The 22,482-nt window shown below is 43.6% G+C and overlaps 1 protein-coding gene across 2 annotated transcripts; it reads left to right on the top strand.

The window, feature by feature from the left end:
- Nucleotides 1-559: 559 nt before the first annotated feature.
- zbtb7c (zinc finger and BTB domain containing 7C) lies at nucleotides 560-18,805 on the top strand. Of its 2 annotated transcripts, none has more exons than XM_085411320.1 (4): nucleotides 560-687; nucleotides 15,058-15,791; nucleotides 15,881-16,548; nucleotides 16,962-18,805. In XM_085411320.1, the coding sequence occupies exons 2-4, from the start codon at nucleotides 15,078-15,080 to the stop codon at nucleotides 17,581-17,583; spliced, it is 2,004 nt and encodes a 667-aa protein (XP_085267446.1). In that variant the 5' UTR covers nucleotides 560-687; nucleotides 15,058-15,077; the 3' UTR covers nucleotides 17,584-18,805. The 2 variants fall into 2 exon arrangements, with proteins under 2 accessions (XP_085267446.1, XP_085267445.1); XM_085411319.1 differs by lacking the exon at nucleotides 560-687 and adding an exon at nucleotides 8,895-9,178.
- Nucleotides 18,806-22,482: the final 3,677 nt, after the last annotated feature.

The following is a 22,482-nucleotide window of genomic DNA, read 5'->3' as shown; positions in this document are numbered from 1 at the left end:
CTCCTTTCATTTCTCCCCCTGATACGTCTTTTGTTCGACACCTGATATGAACCCCTGGAGCTCCTGGTTGGCACAGGTAAAGGCCCACCCACTTTTTTCCCTTCACCCTGCAGATCAGCCTTACTGTGACTATTTTATTCCCAGTTCCTGCCTCACTGCTCGGATTTTCTAACCCATGCTCCTGGTTTGGAGCTCTCGTCCAGCGTCGTCTCGGGCTCGAGACCTTCAGGCACTGGTCAGGCCCAAGAGCACTCTCTCAGCTCTAGTCAGCACCACAGCTAAGCTCTGTCATTTCTCAGCTGTAATCATACCACCCCAGTCAAACGTGCAAGCAGGTTTTTAGGCTTGGCTTGTTTTAGTGTTAGAGTGTGTGTCACTCCCCTCCCCTAAGCACAGGTGGACTTGTAGGGAACATCGCCAAATAGTTTTGGTTTAGACGGAGGGAGGGGTGTTGGCTGAGGCTGGTGGGTGTAGCAGGTTTTTTTTTTTTTTGTTGTGTTTCTTAGATAACCGCTTCGTGGAGCGGTACCTTTTCACTCCCCCAAATCACGGACACACCTTCAGAGCAAATTTGAGTGTGTTTCGTGCCTGCTCTCACTTTCACAAGTCTGCCAGTGCTGAGACAGTGCTGTGTTTCCTGACAGGGAGTGAGAGAGGAACTGAAATCAAAACTTCTCTTCTTAAAAGGTCAGTAACATCTCGCTGTCTCTGTTCACTTTTCTGCTCTTTTCTCTGTCACGCTATCATTTGTCATCATCGAAAAAGTCGTAAAGTGAGGTTCACATTTTCTCTCTGTTCAGACAAAAAAAACAAAACAAAAAAGTTCAAAGCATACACGAGCTGCCGGCTACCTCCTGCGCACCAGAATCAAACTAACGGATGGCTGACCTTTTGCAGAATCGGGCTCTTCTGTGCGACCCATTTTAAATTGCAAATTGCTCCATGTTTCAAACTTTTCACGATGGAATATATATGTTTAAAAAAATGTAAAAAAAAATAGACTGCTCAGCTATGCAGAAACTTTTCTCTGTGCATATCTCGCAACAGATGTGCACACAGTGAGTGAAAAGACTCCCCCTTTCAAACAGCAACCGCACACCAAGGGAGGAAGCAAGTGAAAGCATGACAGAGCTGGAACAGATTGAAAGACTGATATCATTTTTTTTTTTTTTACTGTTACTTGTTTTTGTTGTAGTAGCAGCTTGTAGAACTACACGAAGATTGATTGCACGTGACTTTAATCTCGCATCTGCGACTGTACGATCGGCCCGAGCACAGCCTGATCATACAATGCCTCTAACTGACGAAGTAATAACAAGACGATCGGACACATGGGTTAACATCTGTCCGGCAGGAGTCCGTTTAATCACCGCTCGCGTTTTAGAGCAATCTTAGCTTCTGTGCAACAGATGTGGGGGCAGAGGTGTGACATTCACATTTCTTTCACTCTTCCTGTGACTCCTCATCAAATGCCACGAATAACTTCAAGAGTATCATTACAGGGCAGTTATACGCGATACTGTAACAAGGTACTGAAGTATTCTTGAGACGACACGACTGAATCATTGTGCGAGATGTCAACTGTCCTGCTTTCCGTGTTAGTAAGGCTGGCATGGTCCTAACTGAAGTGGCGAATGCAAAACCTTCGGCTGATTTAAAAAAAACTTTGCAATTATGCACTATATGCTTCAAATACTGTACAAACGAGCGGTGGTTTTAATCAACAGGTTATGACAAAGGATCTCAGTTTCCAGTACCGACCTAAAAACAGGCAGCTGTGGTCTAAAGCAGCTTCACAGCTCACGAACCACATTATTATCACCAGGTTCTCAATTTAGATACGCAGTGTGTTTCCGTTTATCAGAGAACTAGATGGATCGTATGAAAATGAATGGAAAATTAGAAAATGAGCCGCTTCCTCAAAATGCGGTGCGAGATGATAAAGGGAATGTGAGCAAAACAAAACTTCAAATACAATAAAGCAGCATGTACAGAAGATATCAGCTTGAAAGCTTATCAGCCATCATTGTTAATTTAAAAAAAAAAAAACAACCTTACAGAGCTTTCTTTCCTGTTGCTGTGAGGTTAGATGGGGATAAAATCAAGTAGACGCTACCACACCTATTCTCGTCTGACTACAGCTCCACGTCTGCTTCTTTCTCTCTCTAGGATTAGTGATTTGAACCTGATCCTCGCTGGTCTTTTGTTGCAGGGCCTCGCTTACGTCGGCTGTGTTTAACAAACATTACCCGGGACAGATTTCAGCCGGTGTTTGTATAATCTCACCTACAGTATGCCGTGCAGATCACGACAAGCCGGTTAGCTTAGCGAGCCGGCGTGTAAGGGCACAAAAAGTGCTTGACTAAGAGATTTTAACAGCCCTGAATCAATTTGTCAAAATGAATGAAGACGCGGCTTCACATCTGAAGAATTATGCAATGTGTTCATTGTGAGACTGACGGTGAATGAGTCCGCACGCCTTCTTCCCACCTGACAGCATGTGGGCATGCCCATGTAACAGCATCCACACAGGGATACACAATCTGATGCTAACCTTCTGTGACACAGATGTCATCACGGCAGCTGTCCTGAATCTGATTCTTTTTCTTTAAGAAAACTGCTCAGAAAGCAGAGAGGACAAAAAAACGCCCTCCAAAAAAACCTGATCTGTTAGACGCATACCCGCAAAAACTTGTGTTCAGGTTAATGTGCTGCGTGTGTTTGCATGTCTACAATGGCAGAGGAGCCATTTTTGTGTGCACGCGTGCGTGTCCGCCCTCCTCCGTAGGATCGAGGTCCAGGTTTTGTTGTGTGTGTGTGTTTTTCTGTGTGTGTGTGTGTGTGTGTGTGGAGTTGGGCTGGGTGAGTAAGCCGCCCCTCACAGATGAATAGAGGATGGGAGGAGGCTTGAAGAGGCTGCCGTGGGTGGGAGGCCCAAGCCCTGCCAAAAAAGCTCCTTCTGTGGGATTTGTGTACTTTTGCGTTCCTCACGAAACACAGCGCCTGGCTCCAACGACAGAAGCAGCCGGGGGGAGGGAGGTGGGCCCTTTCTCTCCCAGGGGTCGGCTCGATCACACCCTCTGCTTTTCAAGCTATATCCCATCTTTCCGTTTACAGTGCTCCTCCTTTTCATCTCCACATCCAGTATTTTTCTTAAAAATAATAAACCGACCGATTATACTCGCACACTTTGACTTCCTGGGAACACCTCTTGCCTCACACTTCCTGCTCACCACCTACCCTGACACTAAACTCTTCAAAAACAACATAATCAAGGCATTTGGGTTCCTTTAAGTTATTACTGCTTTACATAAATATATCGCTTTACTTTTGAGCTGTGTGTGTCTGTGCTTTATCTGAAAGGTCTCGCAAAACTGCAAAAACAAACTCGATCACACAGAAACTTGTTTCATGTTATGAACTTCTATTAATAATGCAACAGTTGCTTTGTATTTACTAAATCACAGAGTGTCTTGTAGTGGTTTTTTTTATGCATTCCTTAGCAGGGTCATAGTCATCAGAGAAATATTTTTGTCATACATTTCAACATCTGAAATGTCAGTGGCAGCCGCAATTTGTAATGTGGTTGCGCAGTGAAGCATTTCACATACAATTTGTGGGTGTTTCCTGAATGTTACCTAGATAATACAAAATAGGGCCCCTGTAACCACTAGCAACCCACCTAGCTTTAACCTGGCGACAAGCACAAAGAAAGGCATTGGCTCTCGGCAGTTTGGCAATCGGGTAAAATGACTGGCTGGTAAATTAGAAAACGAAGAACAGCCGCACGTACAGTGCGGGGAAACATATAGAGCATAGAGCCACGTGTCATTCAGCATCAGGGAGTTAGATGAAGAAAAGAAGAAAGGGAGGAGAAGGAAAAAAGAGAGCGTGATTTCATAATGTCTAAAAGAAAGATCTGGGTTGAATAAGTGGGTCCACCCACCTGTGTGTGAGAGGCAGTGAGAGAGAAAGCAGGGCTGGATGGCAGTTTTAGAGACATGAGTGTGTGGGTTAGGCTAGCTGGCCTGCTTATGCTATCTAATCACTGGGAGAGAAAGGAGAGCAACATGCCTTGATCCACCCACCTACCCCAGACAAACAGCATTTAGCCTGCTAAGTACTATATGTAGTCGCCTGCAGCTCGAGGTGCTTCACTGGGAGATAAAATGTGACAGAGTTTGCAGGTAACACACACACACACAGAACAATTATGCCTCACTCTGTGCTTGGGAGAAACAGAGATGTGTCAGTCTAGAGGCCACTGTGGTTCACAACTTCGTAAGAGAGAGCGTTTGAGTTTAAGCTGCCAAACACACAAACACGCAGGTTTCAGGTCGAAATAACTCTAATGAGACATCGCTCACTGTCTTTTGTTTTCTAACCAGATTAGTCAAATTAATTTTAACCCCGTCCATGCAGATTTCAACGTTCTTTATCTCAGAATATTTGCTTTCCGTGTGTGGATCATTTTATAAGTTCTGCTTGTGTTTTGTCACAGATTAGTTACCTGCTGTGATACCTGAGTGGGTGGGATGAAATTGGGTTCGCCTCCAAAAATAGCTGACCTGCGCATCGGGCTTGTGTATTTTGCCAGTGTGCATGCGGTTCACAGCGGTCCGCCACCTCGTGCATGTGTGTGTGTGCATGTGTGTGTGTTCCATGACAGGCATCTGTCTCCCCTGCCCTGCAGCCTGACTGGTTTTAATTAGGAGGTGCCAGAGTGCCCGAGGGCTCTCTTGCTGACACACACACGTACACATGCTCTCTCTCTCACACTCGCACACACACACACAAACATGCGTACAGCATACACACAATACCTGAGGGCAGACAGAGGCTGTCCCACCAAGGCTGGCCTCCTTCTCGTTATCACCGTAAGGAGTTGTCTTCATTCACCTGACGACCCTCGCGAAACACGCACGTACACAACGCTCACACAAAAATACAGACACCAAACCAATCCAGCAAACACAACAAAACCCATTCTGAAGTCAAATTGCGCTAGCGGGGCCATGACTCTTTGTACATTTTGTTGGGATTATTACGCCTTGAATACATTCTTCTCAAAAAAGCGGCCTCAAACATGACGAATGATCAAATTTACCTTTAAGAAAACACTCAGTGGATTCATACAAAGGAGTGCAGCCAACTGTGTGAGACTTTCACTGAGTACTTGCAGTTCTTTACCTCCCTTCTGGCAAAGCTTCCCATATTTATTAGGCTGTTTGAAAAGAAGGCCCAATGGGAGAAAGTTAAAGCCCAAAACAGACAGGTCAGCAGACAGGAAACGCCCTCGTCTCACTCACCCAAATGGCATGCTCCAAGGTGAGTTCTAATGACCTCAGTGCAATGACAGATGGGTGTGTATCTCTGTGAATGTTTGTCTGCGAGTGAGCGAGGCAGAGCTTGCAGTGGGTTTGAACACATTCAACCCTCCCTTTGTGTTTAATCAACATTGCATCTCCAAGTGCCTGGCTGTCCTTGGCACTTGAGGCAAGGGATGTTAGACCTGGGAGGCTGCTGCGATGCCCTATCTCTGGATGGAAGAGGAGTGGGGGTAGTGAATGCCTCCCTTTCCTGCTTCTCTCCCACACCAGGCCACACCTGGCTTCAGAGTCAAAGTATGAGTTTGGCCGGTCGTGTTTGTCTGCCTCTACAGTTTTTATTAATCCTGGGAAGGTCAGCTGAGCTTGTCCCTGAACTGTTTTAGCACGCTCGTGGGCTATGTGTATACTGCTGCATTTTAACACTGATTCTTAGCAGTTATAAGTACTTCTTGAAAAGTCAGAATCCAGAACTGCTTTACAGACCCCCTTCAGGTCAGAGTTCACATTTATCCCATCAGAAAGTGGTCGGTCACTTTTGTTGAGGTGAAATCTATATTTATGCAGCTACTTTAGTCAGTTTGGCATATTCGCAACTTGATGAAACAATATGAATGTCTTTTGGGAACACTTAAGAAAAAGTGATTCCAGCAGATATTCAGAACCAAAGTGCATCCATAAGACAGCCTCAACTCTCCAGGCATCCTTGTAATACCTCTTTGCAGCTAGTTTGAGAAGCGTCTACCTAAACGCTAGGTGGCGGAGGCAGGGCCCTGTTTGCCAAACAAGGTGAACTAAAAAGCAGCAGTCTAGGATCACACTATTTCATACCAGTGGCACATGTAAAAATTCACTCTGTGATACGTGGCTGCTGTGCTGCTACGAGACCATCTGAGATGCTGATGAGATCTTCTCAGACGTGCCAAAAAGAGCCAATTTTAGTATTAAGAATCGGACTGCCGTGTTTATGGTCTGCACAGAAGGCCAAGCTGAGTATAGCACCAAAGTTTTCATGATATCAACTTTATGTAATGATGCTTCACACCCCATCCCCCATCCAAAGTGCCAATCTGGTGCCCTTGTATGTGTATCTTGCTGGGAGCAGCAGGTGGCAGTAAACAGGTACACTGACACACCAGTCAGAGAGACGGACAGACAAAACAGATGACTCTTACTCAGCCCTCATGACTGTGAGTGCGCACAGAGCAGGCGGCAAGATCCACCGCTTTTTCCTGGAGAAAGGGGAGGAGGAATGAGTTGTTAGCTTAGAGAAACACAAAAGACTGAGAGACACAGAAAAAACGTTTGATTGTTATTTGCACAGCAGTTAAAAATAGCTTATGTTATTTTGTGATTAAGCCAATTAAACTCGTCGCTGCATATGGGATGAAGATGCACTTTTTTTGGCCTTAATGCACATTTCTCACCAGATTTTCTGATTTAAGTCATATAACATGTTCAGGTTGTCCTGAAAAGAAAGAAAGGCAGAGCTGAGATTGTACGAGCAGTTTTAAAGGCCTTTAAATTAAGCTGCGTATTAATTTGCCATAGACGTTTGTGAAGTTTTGTCACCAAACACAGAGCTGCATGGCAAATCTGTGTTTAACAAATTGCATGTCAGCGCCACGAGATGACTGTTTTCAATCTGCAGTTCAAAAGCCTGCACTTCTTTTTTTGTGCTTTTTTTTCTTCCGAGTTTAGAACAAAGCAATACGCACAGGTACCACTTACAGAGCGCTGCTGTGACGGCAGCAGGCGTGTTTAGAACAGATAGTCGAACTTTTTAGGAAGACAAACGCTGTTTTTCTGGCCGTCTGGCTGGGCTGCTAGCAGTTAGTGGCTTACCCTGTTTATATATACTAGATGCCAATGCGAACTGGCCTGGGCTCTCACCCTGTACAAAACAGTGTAAACCACCGTGGGCATGGGCTGCGGTTTGCTTTGGTCCATTTTTTCCCCAAGTGGAAGTGGGCATAGCATAGTCTGATGTACGCTCTGATGTGTACTTGTTTGTGGAGGTTAACTCAACACAATTTGACTCCTTTCACTGTCTGATTGTCGGTTATGATATACGGTCGGTCAGAAATATTTTAGTAGATTTGAAGGTCCAGCAGCCACCAGGAAAACAATGGCTCGCTGCGTGCTCTACCATCGTGGACGAACATCTGCTCGGATCTCGCTTGCTGCCTTTAAACAGCAAGACTGCCGCTCTCTCTCATATTGCTTAGGCGGTAAAACTTATACGAATAAAAACAGTGAAGTATGACAAAGGGTGTGGTTTAATGATGTCACACAGGAAAACCCAATGGCTTTTTCGACACTGTGAATGTGCTTTGTCATAACATTTGGCTTGTGCGCGCGTGTGTGAAAGCAAAGGCAAAGGAAACACTTGTTCTCCCTTTTTCTTTCCCTCCGTCTTGCCATCACAAACATCTGACTCAACACAGAAAGGAGCTTAACAGGCAATCTCGTCTTGAAGTTTAACATCTCCTCAAAACTTCTGCCGAACCGAGTTTCCTCCTCTGTGCTCGAGCCTTTACAGAATGGCTTATTTCTACACCTTTTTCTGCATGAACTTCCTCCTCCTCTCCACAGACTGAGGTGGTGGTGCTCGCCAACTGTTACCCTGCCTCGGCGCTTTCTGACTCAAAACAGGACTCTAACGTTGGCCGTCTGCTCTTCACGGCCGGGTTTCTGAAACTTAGTTGAAACAACGGTTCGACAAAGCGAGAAAGAGAGAGAGAGAGAAAAAATAAAAGGTCTGTAAACAGACGCTTGTGGTATTTTTTTTCTTTTGTCGCGTTTGTGGTCTAATTCTGTCTCAGATACAGACAGCTTTTAAATAATACAGCCTTTCAAATTAACGCCACTGACTGAATCAGCTAGTTTAACGGGGTTATGCAGAAGTCTCTCAGGTCAAAATAGGTTGATTTATTAGGTTCTTTTTCCAGAAACTAGTCAGTTCTTGCTATCAGTATTTCTCTAAGGTGGGGTCAGTGTGTGGCTTCCTGTGGAAATAGCTTTAGATTTATTTCAAGTTTCATTTTTAATAGAATAGAAAAGAGCAGGTGTGGGAATAAAACTAACCTGATTTAAGTTCCACTTGCATTTCTGCTTCTCCTCATCTCAGTCTGAGACTCACCAACAGAGGTGCACAAAACGCTTTCCCAACTTTTCTCTCTGTCTCTCGCTCCCTCTCTTTCTCCTTTCCATTTTTACCCTCCCTCAGTCTCCCCAAACAACCCCTTCGGGTTTCTTTTGCCCCGGTCCCTTTCTACCAAAATCCACTCTAACACAACTAAAAATTCATTTTGTCTGACCTAAATCAGAGGGTGTCTGCGCCATGGGCTTATTACACACTGCGCTTAAACTTGTGTTGTGGAGGAGGATGGGGTATTATTATCTTCCAGCTACCCACCCTGCTATAAAAACTAGTGGTGCGACATCTCCACAGCGCAGAGCTGCTGCCCTCCCTCCCTTCTTCCTCTCACTCTCTCGCTCGTCCTACATGAGCCACACACAACAGTGAGCCTGCCTGACTCTAAACTCCACACCAGCCACTCGGCTACACAGACAAACCCAAGAATCGCTCTCTGCTCTCCTCTGCTGCGCTGCTTTGCTTCCCTTCATTGGATATTTTTCCTTCCTGGGGTGTTTTTTTTTTTTTTTGTGAATGGGTATCTGAATCTAGTGTGAGGAGCTTGTGAATGGACTGACTGACAGACGGGCAAAGAGCGAGGCAGCTGTGTTTCAATTAAAGAGAGCTATGCTGAGAGGTCAAGTGAGGAGCAGCGGAGCTTCTTAGTAGTCTGGAAATACAAAGACACGTGAGAGGAATTGAGAAAGAGAAGGTACGGTAGGTGATGCCTGCTGAAATCTGTGGAATGCTGGGGGAACGTATCAAGACATGTGCAAATTTATTTGGATGTCAGACTTGTGGAACATCCACATGGGTGTGTGTGTGTGTAATCATTTCTGAGTATTACAGAGGATGTGTGTGTGTGTGTGTGCGCCCGTGTGAATCAGCTTGCACTTTTGGGTTGTGTGCATCACTTCAAATGAGCGCTTTAGACCATAAAGGCCCGAAAAGGTGCAAACAGGTCAATAAAACCACTTAACGACTCGTGTCATTATTCGGGCTGTGCAGTGTAAACACTGTGCCGTAAAGATGCTGGAAATAGCGCAGGCATTTATAGCATCACAACACATCTTGGAAATGCCAAACATAGTAGTTTCGGTGGACTTAAGTGCGTGTTTTGTCTCCAAAAGTAATTACACATTACAGTTTCTGTATCTATATGACACTCTCCGTTAAATCCACAAATACTCAGGTAATTTTTTTAAAAAGCAGGGAGGGGGCATGTTTTAGAGCACAGACAAAATAGACAAAAAAAAACATGTTATGGATTTGAGGCTGAGCTGTAAATGATTGTTTACAGCAAGTCAGCTTATAAGACCTCTTAGCTCATAAAGTTACAAAAAGCAGTGACCCGTAGTGCTCTTGTAACTGTTTACTCGCCGCTGTTTTTAAAGTTTCTGGTCTTCTTTTTTTATTCTACATCAAATTCTTTGTTGGAGCCAACTGAACAGAACAAAATGTAAATACAGTTGCCTACAACCAGCACATTTTAGAAAGCATTATTCAGCGGCATACAGAGATGCAAAACAAGGCTGTGCTGTAATGCTGACGTGCTGGTGGTAAACTACATGCAGTTACACACTATGTTAAAAGTCTGCTTAATGATTTATTAATCATATCTCAATTAATCCAATCAGTTTTTAAGCTTTACCTGCCAGTGTGTAGCTTAGTAAAGACACTCAATATTATCCTGTTTAAGTGTAAAGTTTAAACAGCCTGACTTTTAAAAATACAAATAAATGTGAATAACTGCAAACTGGAAAACTGAAACAACTTTTAAAAAAAAAATGCTGTAATGATCATTTTATACTGTACCATCCTTACTTGTGGTTTGGGTTTTAACTTCCTCTGCTCATTTTTGGGGGTCTTTCCTCAGGCCAAACTGAAGAAAGTATCAGATGAGATTTAGAAACTGTCCATTATTTCAAACTGAATATGTGTGATTGAAAATCTTTCTTGTTTTATTGGCAATAAAGTAAACTTTTGGGGTGACTGAGACGGAGGCGGGTAACTGTGGGCCCCCCTGAAAGGCTCGAGAGATGACATTTAGCGCAAAGAGGCGCTTTAAGGAGCCGTGCGATTTGAACTGACCTTGGATCAGGTCCAGTGTTAACTTTAAATGAATCATTCATTTTTAATCAGTCAAGGCTGAGCGCTAGCCAAAGGTACAAATAACTGCAGACTTTCTGAATTAATTAAGTGAGCAATGCAGTATAACATTGTATTTAATGGCACTTTATGCATTTGACTGTGAATCTGTAGTTTGAAGTTACTTTGAAGTGCACAGCTTCAAAAGTTTATTTGTTTAGTTGGGTTTTTTTTTAACCTAAATGCTAACAATACTTAAAAAAAAACCTCTGTGCTTTTGTTAAAACACACACACTAATTCCTAAAGCACTGACTGTTCCAAATAAGCAGCGGTTTCTGTTTAAATACTCGGATTTTGACCCTGACATTTCACCATTACTGCAAAGAGAAAATAAAGCCCCAGTCATGAAGTTTAACTGGCATTGTGTCCTCCTTCCTCACCTTCTCTAATTGACAGCAATTAAGATAAAATATAAAAATCTCCCCCCCTTCATGCGGCCTAGAGGCTCAAAACTAACACTAACCATGGAAGTGTCTCCTCGAGGTGCACTGCTGTTTCACTGGCGATAATGGACTAGTTTACACAGCAGGTCAAATGAATGTCTTCCCTTAATAAGGGGGGTGAATTTTGGCTGTCAATACTGTAAATTATTGGCTGTGCAATTGTCCACCTGTGACAGTTGTTTCGCAGGTGTTTGCTATGGGCAGTCGGTGACAGGGGTAAACTCTGGCGGCTGGTGATTTAGCATGGGGGTCAGGTGGATGAACGGGCCTGACAGGAATAAACTAGGCACTGGGTGTTGGAGCGCACAGGCCAAATGAGCGTCTGCCCGTCACAAGGCTTGAGATGGACATTAGCTGGTGATTTGTGGCCTGAGCGGTCAGGTTTGGGGACAAGTTAGCCACTCTACTCTAGGCATAATGATGATACAGCTGCAACACGGACAGAGCGAGGTGGAGGAAGAGAAGGAGGAGGTGGTGAGGAGGAAGAGGAAGAAGAGGAGAATCATTAGGAGGAGGTGGCGCTGGTGGTCAGTGCCCGGAGAGCAGATGAAGTTCTCGGGAGAAAGACGACACTGGATGGAGGTGACACATAATTTGGGGCGGGAGTGCTGAGTTGAAAGTGTTGGTGACTAAGTGAGGCATGAGAGGAGATGCTGGCCAGTACAGGAAGGCAGAAAGAGAGGGAGACGGAAAAGCCTTTATTAGAGGTCAGTTTAGTAAATGAGTTGAACTCGTGTGAACTTTTTTTTCCCCACACTTGGAACTTCTTCCTTTAAAGCGGTGATGCAATTGTGACAGGTGCTAAAAGTTTTAATCAAAAACAAATTTTGTTTGTTTTTTGTTTTTTAATTCACTAAAAAAATCCAGCCATCTCATTATGGCAGGTTGTTAGACCTGACGACTACTTACCGAGTTGAGCTTTATTGCTAATAACTTGAAGTTGGTTTGAAAAGGGGACAGAAGGCGAGTCACTTTGTGCCCTTTCTCAAGGCGTCGCCGCCCTCGCTCCCCTTGATGGGTGGGTGGGGTGTTGCGTGTGCGTCTAAAGGGCTAAGACTTGTTTGGCTGATGAAATGTCGCTCCAGGACCTTGTGGTGGGAAAGCGGTGCCCTCCTCCCCTCCCTGTCTATGTGGCACATCCTCCTTAGATCCTCTCCACATTGTAATTAGGGGCCGGCCGCTAAGAGCTAGTGCTAGCTAGTGGCAGGCAAACAGTGGGAACGGGGAGGGGAGTGGCACTCGTCGGTTCAGTGGGTGAACAAACAGCAACAGCAGCACGTGTCCCATAGTTCCAGGAGTGGGTGGGATGGGTCGAGAGCAAAAAAAGAAAAGGAGAAGAAAAAAAAAACGAATGCGAGACAGTGAGTTCGCCAGGCCCTCCCAGTCGTTTTCTCCTGCTCTTATCCACTCAGTGTTGTTCCAAGCTCTGCACTATTGTTTGCCTTGGCAGGCTGTCGCAGGGAGGGGCCCCTCCGCTGGTGTTTGTGCAACCTGTTAGGGAACTTTTAGGGCCATCTGATCTCTCCCTGCTGGAGATTCTCTCACCTTTTTGCCCAGGCCAGGTTATTACTTTTAGGGAGGTTGTGCACATGGCGTGGGAATACAATAAAAAAAAAAACTTCTATTCCTTGTAAAAGTGTAAAGTTGTGATGTGAGCTGCATACATCCTCATCATCATTTCCATTTTGCAAATCGCCAATCAAACAGCTCTGCCCCCCCAGCTCACTGTAACTTTCACTGTCGCATCGAGGCCGGCGTGCGTGCCTGCGGACATATATCCTACACTGCCACCTCCTCTATAGACATTTTAATTATGTTCACACTGTATCAATGGCATGAACATGGCAACAGTTCCCTAGCAACAAGATCGACAAGAATAAACTACATGTAAGATTGGTAAGGTACCTGAATTGTACACCTGCAGGTGAACTTGGGGATTTTTTCTGAAATAGTTTTTTTTTCTCCTTGTTTTTCCTTTTTTTTTTTTTTTAACTTCTGGCGTGATTCACTGCAGGAAGCTCAAGAAAGTGAGACACTTGGGTCTGTATGTGTGTGTGTGTGGCTTCAGAGCTGGCCCATTTCGGTTTAGTCAACAATGCAGCTGTGGTGTGTGGGGCTGCTTCAAAGTATTTATCTACACATGCCTCCAGTGACCACCAAGTGCGGATGGCTAAGTTTGAGCTCTATTCATAGATGTGAATGAATGAGCACCCTGCCAGCGGAGGTTTGATCACTAGAACTGTAAACAACAGTACAATGAATCAACAGGTGGGAGCTCAGGCAGCTGTGGAGTGGAAAATGTGAAGAAAGAGAGCAGACCGAGAAGAGATTCATCTGTGCGTTTAGACAATAACGTGCTATATATCAGGCTTTTCAGGCACCGCGTTATAAGTGAAATGAGTGAGGATAGACTGCAAGTAAGCATTTTGACAGGATACAGTATCTAGAGTACAATCTGACCTCTTTTGTCGTTTTCTCCACTTCTCACCACATCCCAGTCTCTCTCTCTCACACACACACACACACACACACACACACACACACACACACACACACACACACACACACACACACACACACACACACACACACACACACACACAGTATTGTTCCGATGAACGTATCGGCTTGCCTCTTTTTCATATCTGATAGACGCAGACAAGAGGGATGGACGTTATAAGCGCTATCACAGAACGTCTCTCACACACTTTTTTATCACACCACCCAGTTTCGAATTGAAAAGTAAGAAGTAAGAAAGAAAAAAAAATCAAGAACCGCTTTAGGACTTATTAAAATGATGGGCTTCCCTAACTCACACACTTGCAACAAGAAATGATGATAACACATTCAAGAATAAATATTACCCAACGTGATGTTTGCTCGAAATGAGACATGCTGTATTTATCACTTGTTGCTTTTGCTGCACAGATGGCACGCAAACAAGCATGCCTACAGTATATTTTAATAAAGTTAGACTGTCACTCATTGTGTTAACACTATCGGCCTCGGCGGAGAGACTCCCCTTATTCGCATATGAAAGCTTTTTTTGAAAGCCTTCACCCCATGAATGGACGCCGCTTGTCACCGGTGACAGCAGCAGCACCCGTCGTTACCGCTGCACTCTCTGCGTCGGCGTTTCAGAACCCCGCTGTGTTGTTTTCTTTAACATGCCTTCATTAAATCCTGCACCATCCACGTGGATGAGTCAAGTCAAGTTTACAGGGCAGGCTCTTTGCACGGCCAGGAAGCAAGAAGCCAGCTCTGTGGATTTTAAAGAACTATTATTCACCGCTTTCAAGTCAAAGTGAAAGTACATGTGACCAGTCATCAAATGCCAACAGGAAATTAAACAGGACCTGTTTAAAGCGATCAGCATAATATTTCACACTTGTATGTACTGTTTTCAAGTCAGCATGTGGGCTTTTTCCTGAAAGATCCCCCCATATTAAAAAAACCAAAGGGCTCTTGAACAACATGTAATAATATTGAAAGTATTTTCAGATTTCTTATAACGTCAGTTGTGAGAAAAGCGTCAAAGGAGCTTCTGTGATGAGTATATCAAAGTATTTGCAAAGACATTTATTACACACAGTAAATCTGAAGTGTAAAAATGTACAGTATTTAAAAATACTTTTCAATACCTTTTTTGATGTTGTTAAATTATGCATTTATACTTTTTTCTGCATTAAAAATCAAAACCATTCACTGGTATTTATTTTTTAAATTAGAAAATAAAAGTAGCTTACCTTTGGGATTAAAAAAAAATAGTGCATTAGATTCAATTTTTTTTCCCTAAAACATTATTCAACAAATATTAACAAATAATAAAGACGCAGAATAAATGATGGGAACCTTGTCAAAATGTAACCCCGCTTAAGTAAAAAGCAAAGTTTCAGGTCGAGAATAAGAGAATTAATTTCGGTGACGATTCAGAATTTGTATCTTTTTTCAGTTGCCACCAGATGTTTCACTTGTACCGCTTTTTGTCTCTACAACCAGCAGAGATAAAGAGAGAGAAGATGGTCCACCACAGAGAGGAGGATCTGATCGGAATCCCCTTCCCAAATCACAGCAGCGACGTCCTCTGCAGCCTCAACGAGCAGCGTCGCGACGGGCTGCTCTGCGATGTCATCCTCATCGTCCAAGACCAGGAGTACCGCACCCACCGCTCCGTCCTGGCCGCCTGCAGTCAGTACTTCAAGAAGCTCTTCACAGTGGCCACTACTGATGGCGGAGATCCCAATCACGCCGCGGCTGTGTATGAAATTGACTTTGTGGCTCCAGAGTCGCTCACAGCCATCCTGGAGTTCGCCTACACGTCCACGCTGACTGTGACGGCGTCAAACGTCAAAGAGATCCTGAATGCAGCTCAGATGCTGGAGATACCCTGCATCATTAACGTTTGCCTGGAGATCATGGACAGCGGTGGCGGAGGGGGTGGCGGTGGGGGTGGGAGAGAGGTGGAAGGGGAGGAAGATGAAGAGGAGGAAGAAGAAGAGGAGGAAGAGGAAGAGGAGGATGAAGAGGAGGACGCGGGGTCGAGAAAGGATGAGCACGAGGAAGAAGAGGACAATGTCAGCGAGAGGTCGCTCCAGTCTTCCACGAGCAGGGGGGAGCGGACGCCCCCGGGGATGGAGGATTCGCCACCTCCGAGCACCTCTAAGTACCACCAGCAGTTCGGGCTGCACAGGGAGACGCCCCAGTCGCAGTCTCCAGAAACCATGAGAAAGCAGGTGAAATTCAGGGGATATCATCTTGTTTTTGTTGATAATCTTATCTTATTTAAGCTCTAAAACTAATGTATCTAAAACTTGTGTTTCAGGAGAGCATTGAGACTCGAGCTCTGAAAGATTTCTCCATCGAGTCTCTCCTGCAGGAAGGGCTCTACCCTCGCATGCCAGCACTGGACAGGAGGTCCAACTTTTCTCCTCTCCTCCCAGGATTCTACCCCCCGATGTGGGCCGCTGAGTTCCCAGCTTTCCCTCAGCAGCTCCTGGAGCCAGCCCACCACCCTCACATGGGGGCTTCACCACAAACCAGGCTCCCCCACAGCTTCCCTGCCTCCACACCACTCGAAGCCTCCAGACCCCTTGATCTGGCCGTAAAAAGAGAGATCATAAAGGAGGAGATGAAAGATGAAGTCCCTCCCAGTATGCTCCAAGGCGAACTGCTGAAGGAGTTTGTCAGCTCGAACCTGGACGGCACTATGAACGCAGGGTCAGTGCCAGCGGAGAGTCATCCGCTGGGTCCCATTAAGGATGAGGCAGACTTTCGGTCGTACCTGAGTTTTCTGAGCTCCGCATCCCACCTGGGTGCGCTGTTTCCCCCCTGGCAGCTGGAGGAGGAGAGGAAGATGAAGCCCAAAGCGTCACAGCAATGTCCCATCTGCAACAAGGTCATTCAAGGAGCTGGGAAACTGCCACGGCACATGAGGACACACACAGGGGAGAAACCATACATGTGCACAATCTGTGAAGTACGATTCACCAGGTATGTGGAAAGCAAACCCAACTGCCGCACATTAACAATTTGCATTATCTTGACATCTTCATCTAGCATACAAAGAGTGTAAACTGCAGGGTTAATGGAAAAGTACCCCATGCTCTTTTCACTGAGGTTAATCTGTTTTCACCTCATCTGAATATCAAAGACGGTAAAGTGGAAAGCCCCCTCTGCTTTTGCATTAGTGGTATCTCACTTACCTACATCCTCCCACTTTGGCATAGTTTCCACTTTTATTTTTAGAGCAGAACTTTAATGTTGACACTAAAAGGAAATCATCTGTGTTGGCTTTTTTTTTGTAAATCAGTCACTTGTAAAACTCGATGACTGAAAGGGCAATGGTGTAGGATTTATGTGTTACTCTCATTTTGTGAAAGTGTGCGGTTTTCTTCTTTTCTCAGACAAGACAAGTTGAAGATCCACATGCGGAAGCACACAGGTGAACGCCCCTACATCTGCCTTCACTGCAACTCCAAGTTTGTCCACAACTACGACCTGAAAAATCACCTGCGCATCCACACGGGCGTCCGTCCGTATCAGTGCGAACACTGCTACAAAAGTTTCACGCGGTCTGACCACCTGCATCGACACATCAAGCGGCAGAGCTGCCGAATCTCACGCCCCCGGCGGGGACGGAAGCCAGCTGCTTGGCGTTCAGCGCCCCCCGGCAACTTCCTGTGTCCCCCTACTGCTGCGACCAACCGGTTCGAGGAGAGCAGGTTGAGCCCCGCATACCAGGGGGTCAAGAGTCACGCACTTGGGGAGCTGCTGGGCCTCGGGAACAGAGGTCAGGGGTTTAAGAGCGCGGACGCTGCCGGCAGGGAGAGTAGGGAGGAGCTGCGGGCAGAAGGGAAGCACATCTCGGAGGAGGAGAAGCCGGGAGCTGGGAGGCAGAGGGGAGTGTTTGCTTTTGCTCTAGCTGGAGAAGAAGTGCTTACCCAATCTCCATATTATGCTGCGACCTCTAACCCCTGGGCCATGAGGCTGGAGCGGGCTCCACCCATCCCTGAGCCGGCCAAATGAACACTGGTCTGCAGAAGACAAAATGAAAAAAAAAGACAAAGAAAATGTCTTTAATCTCTGCATCTCATCTGCTCCAGAAAGCTAAAGCACCTTTTACACAGAGAGAGAGAGACAGCAAGAGAGAGTGACGTGTCAATGAATAGCTTGAAGCCTGCTGATACGGCAAACAGATATTCAATCAAAAAGCAGACTTCTGTCACATCTGCACGAAACAGTAGGTCAACACAGGTCTTACTATTCACATTAATGAAGGTTCTCTTCTAAATGAATGTGATTAGCAGCACCCGTGAGTACCTGCAGCACGATGTCGTGGCCGACGGCGACAAAAAGGTCTATTTCTTCATCCCCGTGAATGTTTACATATTCCTTCAAAAGAAGCAAAACAGTCTGTTTATGAGGGATGCCGTTTTCGTACATGTATATTTTTTGCATTATTTATTCAAAACGCTGTAAAAAAAAATTTTAAATTCTGATAAGATTCCTCTGAAACTGAAAAATGTGTTTCTTTAAAATGCAGAATGTAAACACGTGATCGCAAATGTATAAAAAGGGGGAATTTATTGTCAAAAATGGCATTAAGTAGATTTAATTAACATAAAAGAAAATTGAAATATAGCTTAATAAATCAATAAATAACCCTTCACTGAGACAATTTCACGTTTTTATTTTAAGTCGTTGGGTTTATGTGTTGAAAAAGGGCAGCGCTCTCCAAATAAAAGCATCTATGGTGCTAGGATGCTTTAGTTGTCATCTTATAGTTTTCTAAAAATAAAGGGAGACCACTTGAAAACTTAATTAGGAGACACGATGATGCATTACGATCCCTCCACTGCCTTTATTCACATTTAAGCTCTTTTGTCTGCACTATTGTACATATGGATCCAAACTTTTTGGCCATGCTGGTGTTAATTACAGTTCTGTTGCTGATGTTGTAAAAATAAAGGAGTAAATAAATAAAGAAAAAGAAAAGAAAAGCTCTTAAAAGACTATGAGAAATCCATCCAAAGATGTGTGCTTTGATATTTCAGACTTGAATAAGATTTTGTTTTAATGTTTATGACCACGTGTCTTCAGAGGATGTATATTTCTGACTAATCGATTGCCGCTCTAGCTACACGGTATGCTTGTGTTTTGTTTTTTGGGGGGGTTTTGGGTTTTTTTGGTTTGTTTTGGGGGGTTTCTGCTGCAAGAAATCAATAATTTTTTTTCCGTCTAATGTTCAGCTCTGATTCGTGTATAAAGAAGTAACAAAAAAATATTTGAATTGAAATGGGAAAGTATTTTCTTGCTATTTATGGCGTATTTAAATGAATGAGCCTTGGCTATATTTTGCAAATCTGTTTTATAAAGACACTAAATGCAAAAAAAACTAAAAAACAACCCAACTTTGCTCTTGTCTTTATTATGTCAAATGTGTTTGTACTCCTATTTTTTATTTTATTTCTCCAGATCCAGGCAAAGGTTTCTGGAAAGCTCGGTCACATGCTAAATTGTTGCTTAAAGTTAAGATTAGCATAGGGTTTGGGTTTAGGCTTACATCAAGCAAAAGTTAGTGATTAGGTGTGTATTTGGCATAAGTGCTAGAATAACACAAGATTTAGAAAAGGCAGGCAGAGATTATAGTTGAGACAACACGGGATCACGTGTCAACGTGTGTCCGCACAATTATGGATGAATAAATAACTTTACCATCAAATGATCATAAAACGTAATTATAGAAGGCCTCGTTCAGGTCTCCACAGACTCTAAACCCAGAGAAGTTCCCTCATGTCGCACAGTTATTTAGGCATTCATTCATCACTTTTATATCAAGCAATTTAATTACCCTAACATTTAGCTACTTAAGAATGTGTTGGTGGTGGTGGGATGCTTACAAGCTCCCTGCCCAAAATTTTTAATCGTGCTATTTATGCATCATTTTCAGGAGGCACGACAGCCATAGAAGCTGCTTGTGGCCAAGAAGTTACACAATAATTTAAATGTCTTTATTAGCATAAAAAAGGCGAGCGAAATTAGTTTTATCCAGTAAATCAAGTGTAGGCTTTGTTATCTGCTATCTGCTCTTTATAATCTCCACTGCCACTACACTGTTTATTATTCACACCCACACAAACAAAACCACAGAGCTCCTCAGCTGGAGCTTTTATGGGTAGGCAGCATTACTGTGATGCCGGGTTCATATCCCTGCAGAGGTCAAGCATATGAGTCCTATAGTAGTATATATAAAACACGTATTTGTCATTAATGAGACTGAAATCGAGACACAAAGAGAACGTAGCAGGATGAATAGTGAACTGCACAGAGTGAGGTTATAAAAGTGTTGCTTGAGAAGTGATTGATGGATTTGTTCAACGTGTTACTGGGATGAGACATCACTAATTAACCCCTGACACAAAAACTCAGAGGCCTACGTCCTGCTCCCTCTGTACCAGATTAACAGTTAGATATGTTCATCTGAACTTTAATCTTTCAGAGAAAAACCCCAGGTAAAGTCAGCATATTAGAATATGTGAGCAAATGTACCCGCTGATAACAGATCACCAAAATCACAGTGCAGCTCACTCATGAATGACATTTTGAGCAAACCCATACATCCCTCGGCTGTAAAGAGATAAAAGGATCCATTATTGATTTATTAAAGTTTAATGACGCGTTTGGCATTAAGTAATAACTCATTGTGTTGGCCTTATGGTCTAAGCCTTCCCAGAGGTGTCGTTTTAGTATTTATCTCTAAATGTATGAGTAACACAGAGAAAGTACTGTCACTTTTCACAAGATAAAAGAAGATAAAAAAAAGAGAACACTCAGCTCACAAAAAGCCTCTTCATGACTTCCAAGTACAAATTCCCTTCACCATGCCGCCCTCCATCGTTCTATATTTTTGCTCTGACCTCTAGTGGAGGGTTGAAGGTACTGTAAGGGGAAGTGTATCAAGAGAATATCCAAAAGTGTTTCCTTTTTAAAATACAACCTGTGTAATATTTAATAAGACTGATGTTTAAGTAAGATATCAAAACTACCGATCTTGTCTCATTTCCGCTGCTTTAAATAACTTCTACCCATGTACAGGCTCATTAAGGAAATTAAATCTCATTGGCTGCCTGATGCGTGCCTTTAAATCTAGATACAGCTTAATACCTCCAGAGGGCGCTAAAGGTTTAAGTTGAAGTCTCACAGTTGGCCTGAAGGTTATTTCAGGGGTAAGAAAAAATACAACAAAACCAGCTTTGTGATTGAATCAACCAATTTTGCAGAAATAGCGGTATTCTTTGCTTCCTTCTTCTTCTTTTTATTTTACTTTTAGTAAAATATATCTTGGCAAAAATATGCTTGAAATGAGTCACGCCTCAACAACATAAACCACATCCTTTTATACGGAGCAAAGACTCTCTATGGTGCCAGCTTTTTCTGATGTATATTTTTTTGTAAATGACTATTCACTGCTGCGATGACCTGTCCACCTGAAGAGGCTGAAGGCTATTCCAGGAAATACGACAAAGGTTAAGGCATTTCCAGTTAAAATGAAAGGTCGCTTTAAAGATAAATGAGGGTGCTGATTGAATGTGTTGCCATGGCCTTTATACTATATGGCCTTGTTTAGTCAGATTCTCAGTCCTTAAACATGCATAGAGATATTATAAACCTTTCAATAAACAAAGAGAGAGAAAAAAAGACAAACACTTGCGTTTGGATTCCCACGGCTCACAACATCCATCTGTCCATAAATACAACTTTACAATAAAATGAGGCAAAAAGAAACCTGACTCCATTCATTAAACAGCCCCAGCTGCTTTTTAAAGAAATGAAGAGCCACTCCAGAAAACACATTCAGACCCATATTTAAGGTAAACAATGGGTCAGATATGAATAAAGACAGACTCATGTGGCATTATTTATAGGCAATTACGCGACTGTTATTTCTCATCATTTCTACTGTGAATCACCTGCTGAGCACCAAGAAGGACGACAATGTTAGCGACTAACTGGTGAACACAGAGTGCAGCACTTGGACATAAATTTCCCTGAGGATTTGGTGGAAACTAAAACAGAGGAAACATGAGAATGAAGGTGAATGTGATCCTTGCTTTCAATCAGTTTATCAGAAATATAACCCCAAATGAATGCAACTGTGGCTTCGTGTCTTCTGGATGTGTAAACATGAAATTCTTTGATAATAAATAAGTGCAATATTTTTCCACTCTTCTGTTGTTCAATTTTGGAGAGCTCGTGTGAACTTTAGCCCACTATCGTTCTCTCAGCTGGCAGGAGAGGCGCCTGGTGTGGTCTTCTGCTGCTTTAACGTTCCACACTTTGTACACTTTGTGCTCATCTGCACAATTTGATTGCAACAAGAGCTTATTTGATTTACTGTCGCCTTCCTATAAACTCGAAGCAGTCTGACCATATTCCTCTGACCTGAATTGGTGCTCGCTGGATATTTTTGTATTTTTTTTCCGGACCATTCTCTGCAAAGAGACGGTTATGTGGGAAAAACTCAGAGATGAGTTGTTTCTGAAATACTCAGACCAGCCAGTCTGGCACCGACAACCATGACACATTTAAAGTCACTTCAAATCACCTTTCTCCTCCATTCTGACGCTCACTTTCGATTTCAGCAGGTTATCTTGAGTATGTCCACATGCTTAAAGGCACTGAGTTGCTGCCATGTGACTAATATTTGGGTTTTTGAGTGTATACAAATGTTGATCAGAACAAGATGGGCTTTTTATGGATATGTCTTTGCAGCAAGATCTTATTCTGTGTGAATAGATAAAAAAAGAACACCTTTTTAATCAAACAGATGTTGTAAAAATCACACTGATGCTTATAATACTGTCTAGTGATCTGAAACAATGTGGTTAAAAAATGTAAGTCACAATGTAAAACGTGGCTTTATTG

Source organism: Rhamphochromis longiceps, linkage group LG7 (genome assembly GCF_057381845.1).
Source record: "Rhamphochromis longiceps isolate RC_006_pf linkage group LG7, R_longiceps_female_GT1.1, whole genome shotgun sequence".
In the NCBI taxonomy this organism is placed as follows: Eukaryota; Metazoa; Chordata; class Actinopteri; order Cichliformes; family Cichlidae; genus Rhamphochromis; species Rhamphochromis longiceps.
Note: the sequence above shows the minus strand (reverse complement) of the source record. Positions and strands in the feature narration are given on the sequence as shown.